The sequence below is a fragment of the Felis catus genome, chromosome B3, assembly GCF_018350175.1.
Source record: "Felis catus isolate Fca126 chromosome B3, F.catus_Fca126_mat1.0, whole genome shotgun sequence".
NCBI lineage: Eukaryota > Metazoa > Chordata > Mammalia > Carnivora > Felidae > Felis > Felis catus.
The window spans coordinates 33,841,603-33,854,655 of NC_058373.1; the positions used below are offsets into that span (position 1 = coordinate 33,841,603).

At 33.9% G+C, this 13,053-nt stretch overlaps 1 protein-coding gene across 12 annotated transcripts in view; it reads left to right on the forward strand.

Moving 5' to 3' along the window:
• MYO9A (myosin IXA) overlaps window positions 1–13,053 on the forward strand; it is a 280,504-nt gene that overhangs the window by 158,387 nt on the left and 109,064 nt on the right. For all 12 annotated transcript variants that reach the window (XM_045059075.1, XM_045059073.1, XM_045059076.1 and 9 more), the window contains 4 exons: window positions 1,879–2,022; window positions 3,385–3,424; window positions 9,815–9,937; window positions 12,787–12,867. In XM_045059075.1, the coding sequence (XP_044915010.1) occupies window positions 1,879–2,022; window positions 3,385–3,424; window positions 9,815–9,937; window positions 12,787–12,867 (388 nt within the window). The remainder of the gene's footprint in view (window positions 1–1,878; window positions 2,023–3,384; window positions 3,425–9,814; window positions 9,938–12,786; window positions 12,868–13,053) is intronic.

A 13,053-nucleotide genomic window follows, 5' to 3' on the forward strand; every position in this document is an offset into this window, starting at 1 on the left:
TTTTTTCCGCCTGCCTGATCTTTTTTTCCTTTAAGTTGTTTATGTCATGATAGTTTGTTTTGGTCTCTGTTTTATGCTCATGGCTTTACTCAGATGTCTGATGAACCTTGGTTGACTGTTAATATTCATTATTGAAACACTGAAAGACTAATTGCAATCTGATTAATTGGGTGTGTTGGCAATGTATAGAACATATTGGTATCTTTGGGTCTTTCTTCCTGGGATGGCCACATTGCACACAAAAGTTTATTCCGATTTTCTCCCTGGAGGATATAGTCCTAGCTGCTAGCATTCTGGAGCCAGTGGGGTAAGAGGGTTGAGAATCTATTTTCAGTATTACCTTTGACTTCTATATAGTATACTCATCCTCTGTTGTGCCTGGTGCTGCCTAGTCCGTGGTTCATGGACTCCTCTTTCATCCTCTTGCTTAGGTAAGGGATGGCTATCAGACTTCATGGAGTTCTAAATGCTTCTTTACATACATACATACACACACACACACACACACACACACACGCACGCATTATATATATAATTTATTGTCAAATTGGTTTCCATATAACACCCCGTGCTCATCCCAGCAGGTGCCCTCCTCAATGCCCATCACCCAATTTCCCCTCTCCCCCACCCTCATCAACCCTCAGTTTGTTCTCAGTATTTAAGAGTCTCTTATGGTTTGCCTCTCTCCCTCTCTGTAATTTTTTTCTCCTTCCCCTCCCCCATGGTCTTCTGTTAAGTTTCTCAGGATCCACATATGAGTGAAAACATATGGTATCTGTCTTTCTCTTCCTGACTTATTTCACTTAGCATAATACCCTCCAGTTCCATCCACGTTGCTACAAATGGCCAGATTTTATTCTTTCTCATTGCCAAGTAGTATTCCATTGTATATATATATATATAAACCACATCTTCTTTATCCATTCGTCTAACTGCTTCTTAAACTGACTTTCAACTAGTGCTCTTGTTTTTAACCCACCTTCCCCACCACTTCCACAGGTACTTGATGGAACTCCAGAAACTCTGGAGCCTTTGAGAGTTCTGTAAATACAGATGCTTCTCATTCTTCCTCGTAGCCATTTTCAGATTGCTTTCTGTATTCCTCTGTTTTCCATATTTCAAAATTGTGTTACTCTTGTCTCTTAGTATATTTTCTTTATTCTTAAGTGTTTATTCCTTTAAAAGTTATTTTATTAATGTTTTTATGGGTTTTATTAATATTTAATGTGTTTATGGGTTTTTATGGGAGGAATCAAAAAATGTGGTCAATTTGCTGCTTTACCTGGAAAGCCCTCTATTAAGTCCTCATATTGTAATCACTGATAATTTTATCTGTTTTGTTCACTCTTCTATCTCCAGTGGCTAGAATATTGCTCAGCCCATAGAAGATACTTAGTAACTTTGGTAGATGTGTGTGTAGTGAGTGAATGTGTGAATAAGACCTCCCAGGAAGAAATTAAATATTCCATAGAATGGGACAGCCTATTAGGATTGTAAATTCCTTCAATAATATTTGGAAGTTCTAAAATCTAACAAAGACAAAAACCATTATATTACTATAATAACCTTATATTATTTACTGATTGTAAATAGTTAATGGATTAGATTTAAAGATATTAGCTGTATGATGTGCTCATCTACATGCACATTTGTATGTGAATGTGCCAGAATCCATAGAAATTCTTTGTTCTGAATGAGGAAAAGATTAGATTGATTGGTAATCTCTGTGCTAAAACCATTTTTTGCTGGGTTAGCTCTTTTTGTAAATTTTAACTTCAGTGTTGAAAGTTTTAAAATTTACTTATTTAAGCAATGTGGGGAGTATTGTAGATGTCTCAGTTAACTAAAGCAAATTATACTGTATTTAACTTTTTACAGTGATACATTTGATATTGCCTGGAATGGCAGAACTGGGATTCGCCAGAGCAGACTGTCAAGTAGCACCTCCTTGCTTGATAAAGATGGGATATTTGCTAATTCAGCTAGCAGCAAACTCTTGGAAAGAGCGCATGGAATTCTCACGTTAGTATTGATCAGAAATGTGGATTGGTTTTTATGACTGGTTTAAAATTTCTGGCTAAAAAAAGAAGAGGGGTGATGGTGAATCATTATTTTCATGAGGAGAATTTTGAGTCAAACAAGTGAATCAAAAATAGTATTGAGAGCTGTGAATCTCCTGCATTAAGAAGCTTGGTGGTTTGTTTGTTTTCATCTCCCCAGGAGAATCATGGTTGGATGTACTTACGGAGATAATTCTTCATTAGTCTTTGACAGACCCTACATACAAATAGAGTAAAACTGTTCACACTTTTTATGATTCTCAGTCTTGAATTGCACTTGTCCTTTAATTTTGACAGTCCTAACAAATTGGGCAGTAAAATCCCCTATGAAATGGGGACTGAGACTATATATAGTGATATATAACCTTTATCCAGCCTGCCATTCTTCATTACCTAATTATAGGACTGCTTTGAGGGTATAGGTTTAACTATGCAAGGTGGACCAGTAAAAAGTTCTTAGCTACCTGTATCCATGTATTTCAGGCATTATTTCAAAACATCTTTTTTGACCGCTAGCTGGTATGACTGAATTGGATTCCTTAATCCCTAAGTCATCACTTAACACTGCTAATAGGCTCAATTTATTTAAGTTTTGCGATGCTTCAGAATTATAAATTAACTCATTTAGTCCTCACAACAACCAAGAGGTTGGTGGTATTATGATCTTCATTTTACATTATTACATTCTACATTATCTTACATTATCACATTAGTGAAACCAAGACTTAGAGAAGTTAAAACTCCTACACTAGTAAGTGCTAGAGTTTTAGATTCAAGCTTTGGTCTTTCTGACTCCCCAGCTTATGCTCATGAGCTCTGGGCATTATTCCTTTTATTTCTTTAGCCGTTAAAAAAAGTCTTGATGTGAATATAATATTGGGTTATAAAGAAGAAAAAGAGCAGAAGAGAATATTTAATTCAAAAGGGAAAGATAAGAATTTTTTGATACGTACATTTTAAAAATCTATGAAATTAGACATTTCTTTAAAGTCTTAAAATGACAGAAACAAAGTTTCTGTAGGTATAGGAAAGCAGAATTCTATTAACGTCCAAAAGGAAACAATTTTAGTTTTGAATGTACAACACTGTGTTACTGATTATCAGGCTTGAATCTGTTTATACCTATATTGTAGAGCAGGTATCTCTTGTTCCTTTTCCCTGCTTATTTTTCATTCCTAAAGGTGCCTGCTTAGTTGAACTAGACAGTGTTTTCATATAGAGGACCAGTATCTTGGAAATGGGTATATAATCTATTGTTTTACCAGAGACCTGGAAAGGATTCATCTGTACTGTCGTTATTTCTAATATATGATCTGTCTTATAGGAGAAGCAAAAACTTCAAACCCAAGCCTGGACTTCCAAAGGTGAGTATTATGAAAAAGAATTTTTCTGTTTGTGCCCTATTCTGTAATATTTTTTTTTTTATTCATGCAAACAATTTTATAAACAATCCCAGATAAGCAGTACCTTATTTGTACCCAAAGTAGGGATTAATTTTGTATATTCAGTTAAATCTGTTTTAGAAATAACACTGGATGTTAGGAAATGGCCAGGCTTAATGGTTCAGGTAAATATTTGTGATATATCTCATATTTCAGTGTTTGAAAGGCTTTTGAATTACAAATGTTTTTTGTTGAGAAATTGCATCTTTACATTAGATCTTTTCATTTATCCTTAAGCCAGGCTAAGGTCAAATTTTGAATTTTACCTGATTTTAAATAGTTTCTAATTAGGGGCACCTGGGTGGCTCAGTCGGTTGAGCGTCCGACTTCAGCTCAGGTCATGATCTTGCGGTCTGTGAGTTCAAGCCCCGCATCGGGCTCTGTGCTGACAGCTCGGAGCCTGGAGCCTGTAGCCTGTTTCAGATTCTCTGTCTCCCTTTCTCTCTGACCCTCCCCCGTTCATGCTCTGTCTCTCTCTGTCTCAAAAATAAATAAACGTTAAAAAAAAATTAAAAAAAATAGTTTCTAATTAGTGTTTGTCTAGCTTATCATCATTAGCATTAGTTAGCCAAGTTTTTCTATAAAGGCCCAGATAGGCTGCAGGTCTATGTTGTAACTACTTAGCTATGCTATGGTAGCACAAATGCAGCTATAGACAATATGGAACTGAATAAGTGTTACTATATTTCAACAAAACTTTATTTTTAGACACTGAAATTTGAATTTCATATAATTTTACACGTGCCCTTAAGTATTATTTTAATGTTCTTTTAACCATATAAAATCAGTGAACAGGATTTGGCCCATGGCTGTAATTTGCCCACCCTGATCTACAAAGTTTATGCTGAGATGGCATTCCAGAAGTATTTACTTAATTTACTAAAGAAAGAAAAATCTTACTCTTTCTTCCTCTTGTACCCCCCTAAAGAAGTTCTGTCACTTGTAACCTTTTTGGTGAATTTCAAAATTTTAAAAGAACTGAGAAAGAGCTATTTATTCTCAGATTTTCTAGTTCAAAAAACAAAAAAATGAAGTTATTATTTCCTTCTACTTAAGCCTCTTTGGCTTCTAGAGAAAAGGTAATGCAATGCTTCTGTGGTTTCTGGTAGTGGTAAATAGTTTTAAAGCACAAAGAAAATTTATGTTAAGGGTTTGTACTTTGTTCTTATCATGAAAAGATTTTATGTAGAGAAAAAGGCTACCACTTTCATTATCAAACATCTTTATGTGTTCATTTGTGTTTCCTTTTTCCTTCATTGTCTCTTTAGCCATTTAGTATTTTGTTTTTGTTTCAAGTTTTTATTTAAATTCTAGTTAATTGACATATAGTGTAATAGTTGTTTCAGGAAAAGAATTTAGTGATCCATCACTTACATAGAACACCCAGTGCTCATCATAACAAGTGCCCTCCTTAATACCCATCACCCATTTAGCCCATCCCCTGCTTCCCTCCACTCCAGCAACCCTGTTTGTTTTCTATAGTTAATCTTATGGTTTGCCTCCCTCTCTTTTTTTCCCTTCCTTCCCCAATGTTCATCTGTTTTGTTTCTTAAATTACATGTATGAGTGCAATCATATGGTATTTGTCTTTCTCTGACTGAATGACTTTACTTGGCATAATACACTCTACTCTAGCTCCATCCATGTCATTGCAAATGGCAAGATCTCATTCTTTTTGATGGCTGAGTAATATTCCAGTGTCTGTGTACACATACACATATATACAAGATTTATATATATACATACATATATATGTACAGTGTGTGTATAAATATGTAAGTATATATATTATATATAAATGTATATATATACAATGTGTGTGTGTGTGTATGTGTATATGTATGTACTTTAGTATTTTGAATGCCAGCACTGAGTCTAGCTATTTGTACCATTCTTTTTACTCTCCTCAAATGGATAACCTCTCCTTAAACTTCATATGGTTTAAAAATATTCATGTTGGCTACACCTGAAATAAAAAATTCTATTCAATTATCAGTGACGGGAATCCCATCTATTTCTCTATTTTTATTTATTTATTTTTATTGATGTATATACAGTGTTATATTAGTTTCAGGTGTACAACATATTGATTAATTGATTCTATACATTACTCAGTGCTCACAACCTGTCACCAACAATGTTATTACAGAATTATTGACTATATTCTTTATGCTGTACTTTTCATCTGTGTGACTTTTATTTTATCACTGGAAGTTTGTATTTCTTAATCCCCTTTATCTATTTTACCCCTCCCCTCTAGCAACTATCACTTTCTTTTTTTTTTTCTGTATTTGAGTCTGTTTTTCATTCATCTGTTTTGTTTTCTGGATTCCACCTATACATGAAATCATGTGATATTTGTGTTTCTCTATCTTACTTCACTTGACATAATACCCTCTAGGTCTATCTGTGTTGTCACAAATGGCAAGATCTCATTCTTTTCTATGGCTAAGTAGTAGTCCCATTGTGTGTATATGTGTATGTTTGTATACACACACCCCACATCTGTATTCATTCATCTGTTGATAGACACTTGGATTGCTTGCATATCTTGGCTGTTGTAAATAATGTTGCAGTAAACACAGGGATGCAAACATCTTTTGAAATTAGTGTTTTCATTTTCTTTGTGAAAATACCCAGTGGTGGAATTATTGGATCATATGGTATATCTGTTTTTAATTTTTTGAGGAACCTCCATACTATTTTTCTTAGTGGCTGTACCAATTTAGATTCCCACCAACAGTGTGTAAAGGTTCCTTTTTCTCCACCACCTTGCTCAATATTCCTTGTTATTTCTTGTCTTTCTAATGCTAGCCATTCTTATAGGTGTAAATCAAAACCTCATTGTGGTTTTGATTTGTATTTCCCTGATAATGAGTGATGTTGAGCCATCTTTTATTGTGTCTGTTGACCGTCTGTATGTCTTCTTTGGAAAAATGTCTCTTTGGTTTTCTGCCCATGTTTTAATTGGATCACTTATTTTTTGGCATTGAGTTGTAGAAGTTCTTTTTACTAACCCCTTATTGGATATATCATTTGCAGATATCTTCTCCCATTCAGTTTGTTGCCTTTTCATTCTGTTTATGGCTTCCTTTGCTGTGCAAAAGCTTTTTATTTTGATCTCCCAGTAGCTTATTTTTGCTTTTGTTTCCCTTTCTTGAAGAAACCTATCTAGAAAAATGTTACTATGGCTGATATCAGAGAAATTACTGCTTGTGCTGTCTTCAAGGATTTTTATGGATTCAGGTCTTACATTTAGGTCTTTAATCCAATTTGAGTTTATTTTTGAGTATGGTGTGAGAACGTGGTCCAGTTTCATTCTTCTGCATGTAGCTGTCCAGTTTTCCCAATACCATTTATTGAAGAGATGGTCTTTTCCCCATTGTATATTCTTGTTTCCTTTGTCACAGATTGACCATGTAGTCGTGGGTTTATTTCTGGGCTTTCTATTCTGTTCCATTGACTTATGTGTCTATTTTTGTGCCATATTCTTTTGGTAGTACAGCTTGGTGTAGTATATCTTGAAATCTGGGATTGCGATATCTCCATTTTTGTTCTTCATTTTTCAAGATTTCTTTGGCTACTCAGGATCTTTTGTGGCTCCATACAAATTTTAAGGTTATTTGTTCTAGTTCTTTGAAAAATGCAGTTGGTATTTTGATAGGGATTGCATTGAATCTGTAGATTGCTTTGGATAGAATGGGCATTTTAACAATATTAGTTCTTCCAATCCATGAGCATGGAATATCTTTCCATTTGTGCCACCTTTAGTTGCTTTCATCAGTGTTTTTTAGGTTTCAGAGTATAGGTCTTTCACCTTCTTGGTTAAGTTTATTCCTAGTTATTTTATTCTATTTGGTGCAATTGCAAATGGAATTGTTTATTTATTTTCTCTCTCTGCTACTCATTATTAGTGTATAGAAAGAACTGATTTCTGCATATTAATTTTGTATTCTATAACTACTGAATTCATTTATTATTTCTAATAGTTTTCTGTTTGGAGTCTTTAGGGTTTTCTATATGTAGTATTATATCATCTGCAAATAGTGTCAGTTTAACTTCTGCTTTACCAATATGGATGCTTCTTATTTTTTTTCTTGTCTGATTGCTGGGGCTAGGACTTCCAGTACTATGTTGAATAAAAGTGATAGGAGTGGACAGGGTTGCAAATATTTTTCTGTGTCAGTAAATACAGGTTACAGTATATTTATGAACTGTATAGAATTTAGTTGTGTGACTAAATCATACTTTATGAAAATAATTCCTTATAATTGCATATCTCTGTTGTTTTTCACTGTTTTCTGAAGCATTGTCAAAAATAACTTTCAGATCTTGTTTGATAATCTCCTTAAATAAATATCTAGATGTGAAATTGTTTATCAGGAAGGCTATACTGATTTGCATTCTTAAGAACAGTGCATAAATATGTCTTTCTTCACAACCTCATGAATATTGGGTTTTGTCAGTGTTTATTATGTTTGCCAATCTGATATGCAGAAAATCTCTTTAAAAGAAATGTGCTTTTTTTTTATTATAAATCAGGTTGATTGATTGTCATCATGTTATATGTCATTTATACTTTATTTGAGAATTGCCTGTTTCATGTCTTCTGTTCATTTTAATTTCAGGATGAATTTTTAAAGGAATTTTTACATTTCTTAGTACAGATAATAAGTCTGTCATTGCTAGAAAAATTTTATTTAGTTGTATCTGTTAAAATATGTATTGTACTTGTTGCCACTTGAAGGTTTATATTTTTAGGTGTTTATATTGTGAAAATTAATATTTTTAAGACTTTTAAATTTGTTGTTTTTAACTCAGTTCTGTGCTTCTCATACAATAAAATTTTTAGAGCTTTTTAAATAACATTATATAGTTGTACATATGTATATATATATTCTTTCCATGGGCAAGCTCACTTCCATAAATATGGTATGGTTTAAAAAGTTAGGGCGCCTGGGTGGCTCAGTCAGTTGAGCATCCGACTTCAGCTCAGGTCATGATCTCATGGTTCATGGCTTTGGGCCCTGCGTTGGGCTCTGTGCTGATTTGGAGCCTGCTTCAGATTCTGTGTCTCCCGCTCTCTCTCCCCCTCCTTTGCTCGCACTCTGCCTCTCTCTCTCAAAAATAAATAATAAATATTAGAAAAAATTACTTTTAATTGTAATTGGCTGCAAAAGCTCTCAAATACTTTATTAACACCCCATTTTGTATTATTTGTATTTGCTTTATGTGTAACTCCTATCTTATTATTAAGATTGATAATTAATTTGCCAGGATCGTGGTTAATAGGGTTTATGTTTTATTTTGTTTCTGTGTGTGTTTCTGGCATACCCTCTGTAGCCCTGGGATTAAATTTATTGTCTCTGTGAGTCAGGATTCAGTTACAGTTAGCAATAATAAATGTAGATATTTTTAAGTAGAAAAAGACTTAATTCAAATAGGCACTTACAAAATCATTAGAAGTTTTAGAGTTTCAGAGTATTAAAATAGCAGTGCAGAACTGACCCCAGCTGTAATCAGCTAAGAAAGCAGGAAGCTGCCATTCCAGCTGCTGCTTCCAGGTGCATACTACCTGTGGTGTGATCCAGGGATCAGGAGGAAGCTGCCACAACTATTGGCTCCAGGGTTAAGGTGCATTTACTAGAGTTGCAGTAACAACACAAATTCCCTGTGCTCTGCCTCTCAACTCACAAAGGTGGTGCCTGGACATTAGGATCCATTTAGAAAGCTAAAGTACTTGGGTATATATGGTTGTCAGAAGAAACAGAAGCTAGTAGTCAAAGTCTGCCTCAGTTATACCTTCCCAATTTCATACGTTAGAATTTATTTTTTTTTAATTTATTTTTTTTTTTAACGTTTATTTATTTTTGAGATAGAGAGAGACAGAGCATGAACGGGGGAGGGGCAGAGAGAGAGGGAGACACAGAATCGGAAGCAGGCTCCAGGCTCTGATCCATCAGCCCAGAGCCTGACGCGGGGCTCGAACTCACGGACCGCGAGATCGTGACCTGGCTGAAGTCAGACGCTTAACCGACTGTGCCACCCAGGCGCCCCTCATGCGTTAGAATTTAAATGATAAACTTAAATCCTATCTGGAGCCCAGATGCAAGAGAGTTTGAGAAATGCCGTTTTCTTTTTACCTGGAAAGCTTCTGCGAGAAAGCAGGAGGGTGAGATGGATATGGAATATCAATTTCTAATATTCACCACAGTCATACATAGGTGATAATGGAAACTGGCTTAGAATTTTGGTTTCCCTGTTCTTTAATTAATTTATGTGAAGAATTTGATTTTTCTTGCTTGTTTTCAGCACTTGCTAGAGGTAAATTCTTTAAAGCACCTGACAAGACTGACACTACAGGATCGCATTACCAAGTCTCTTCTTCATTTGCACAAGAAGAAAAAGCCTCCCAGCATCAGTGCCCAGTTTCAGGTTATTTCTTTTGTTATCTTTTTATAAAAAAAGTTTTTAAAATCAGGAATCTGTTTCATTCAGATCAGCATTGAAAGGTCAAAATGATCTGCAAGGTACCTGAATGGAATATGATTCATATGACTTAAAAGCCATTTTATGATGGTCATTTTGGAGAAAAGTTACAGTGGTGGAAAAAGTCAGCTGCCTTTCTTTTTCATTGTTGTATCTGTGGATAGTGGATATCCCAAAGAGTAATTCATTGCTTTCAATGTGAGGAGACAGGCAGCAGGAAATTGCTATTATAAACAAAATCTTCCTTTTACCCTATGGCCCAGATATAGTCACTGTTAACATAAGGTGTATGTTTTTTTTCCTATATGTATTTTTAAACTTCATGCTTCTGCTATCGATATTTAACTAAATGAGATGGTAGGTTTTTCTGGTTTTATTTTAACTTTGTGTACATAGATCCATTTCTTTTTGTTGTGACTGGGCATTTGTGAATAAATATCACAATAAATTAAATAACAGTTATATATAATTGTCAAGCTGACTTTTATTCTTGGAACATATATCTGTGTCTTAAGTTTTTTTTTACAGTACCTTCACATTGGTTTTATAATCAAAGGAAAATAAGTCTAAAATGGGCTATTTTTTTCAAAGATGGTTTGTTTATAGCAGCAGGAATCAGATCGGTGGTTTTCTGGGACTGTAAGCAGGAAGAGTTATTAATTGCATATGGGCAGGAGGGAACTTTCTAGGGTAGTGGAAGATTTCTATATCTCATCTAATGTGATGTTTGCACAATTATGTAAACTTACTGAAAATCATTGATCTGTACACTTATAATGGGTACATTTTTATAGTATTTAATTTGTATTTCAATAAAGTTAAAAACAAAACATCACTCTTAAGAGAATGAAAGTGCAAGGTACAGGGTGTGAAAATATACTAGCAATATATCTGAAAAGCACCTTATATATGTAGAATAAACGAAGAACCACAAATCAATTTTTAAAAAGACTGACACCCTAATACAAATGGTACAAAGCCTTGTGCAGTCAAAACTGTCTGAAATCAAAAGATGTAATCCAGAAGGCCAGTGAGCCTATTAAATACTGGCCCAACATTATTATTCATCAGAGAAATGCAAATTAACTACACACTTGCCAGCATGGCTGAAATAAAAAAGACTGATTATACAAAGTGTTAGTGGGGATGTGGAGCAACCAGAAGAACTTTTATACACTTCTATTGAAATATAAACTGATGCAGGTATTTGGAAATAGCTAAAAGATAGGTTGAAGAATGTCCACAGCAACTTTATAACAGCCCAAACTGAAACAAACAAATATCTACCTTAAATGGATTATTTAATTGTGGTATAGTCATATAATGAATCATTACTATATAGCACTGAAAATGTACATAATATATGCAACAAATACAAGCTAGTACCTAGTATATCTTTTTTTTTTTATATGAACTCATATAGCAGACAAAACTAAGTTGCCATCTTAGAGATTAGGGTAATGGTTACCCTTGGTTCAGGTGTGGAGGTAGGTAATTTATGTACAGTGACCTTGCTAAATTCAATGGGATGGGATAGAAGGGCTTCTGAATTTCTGGTAATATTTTGTTTAATGATTTGGGCTTTGGTTGTAAGAATGTGTTCCCTTTGTGAAAATTCATCAGACTGTATACTTATGATTTAAGCATTTTATGTATCTTGTACTACAATAGCATATACAAGAAAAAAGAACACTTAAAAGTAAAAAAGTTGTATGTTGCTTATATATGATGGTAATAATAGGAGTCTATATGGTTGTAAGGCTTTTAAGTTTTACTTGAAGTCATAAAATATTAACCCTAAGTAGACTATGACAAGTTAGGTTTGCATATTGTAATCCTTAGAGTAGCCACTGAAAAATACTACAAAGAAATATAACAGAGAAGCCAATAGATGGAATACTAAAAAACAAAATATGTTATCTGAGCATAAGATGGAATGAAACTAGAAATCAATAAAGGAAAGATAACAACCCCCAGGTATTTGGAAAATAAAAAGCAGACATCTAAATAATACATGAGTCAAAGAAGGAGGAAGATTTTAAAAATATTTTAAATGAAATGAAAATATCAAAGTTTGTACAGTGCAGCTAAAGCAGTGCTCCAGGGTTCATTGATAACATTAAATGCTTTTAATGAAATGAGAAAGGTCTCAAGTCAATAATGTAAACTACTACTTTAGGAACCTAGCCAAAGAAAAATATATTAAACCCAAAGCAAGCAGATGGAATGAAATGATAAAGATAAAAGAAGTCAATGAAATTGAAAACAGAAAAATAATAGAAAAAAATCAACGAAACCAAAAAGCTCGTTCTTTGAAAACATAAAAAAATTATAAACTTCTAGATAGACTAGTCAGGAAAAAAAAAGAAGTAAACTACAAATTATCATATTAAGAATGAAAGAGGGGATATCACTGACATGAACACTGAAAGTGGGAGAATATTAGCTAGTGGATACCCTACTGGATGATTTTCCAAGTTGTTCTAGGAATGCATGAGTTTGAATAAATTGCTTCATGAAATGTGAAGAAAAGTCTAGAATTAGGAGGTTATTCTGTAATATATATGCAGTATTTACTATTGCCAAGTTATCAGCTTTAAGATTAAACTACCATCCTTAAATTACTAAATTACCCTAATCAGTATGGAAATAAATTTGCTTTTCAGAAAGAAAGCTATTCCTGTGTATACCAATCGTTTCTGCATAGTTTGCCAACATTATTTTTTGTACCTATAAATTATTTCCTGCCAGTTTGGAATGGGAGAAAATGCTAATTACATTGCTTTGTATTGCAGGCCTCATTAAGCAAACTGATGGAGACCCTTGGTCAAGCAGAACCATATTTTGTGAAATGCATTCGCTCTAATGCTGAAAAGGTAAAAATGTCCTGTAAATGAGAGCTTCTAGCTCAGCTTACTTCAAATCAGGCTTTACATTTTTTCTTTTTTTTTTTTTTTTAAGGAGAGCAAGTGGTAGGGAAGAGCTATCTATAATCTTTTTAAGGAAAACCAGGTTCTGTATTTTCTGTGGATATCCTTTTATTTTCTGTATTTACTTGCCTA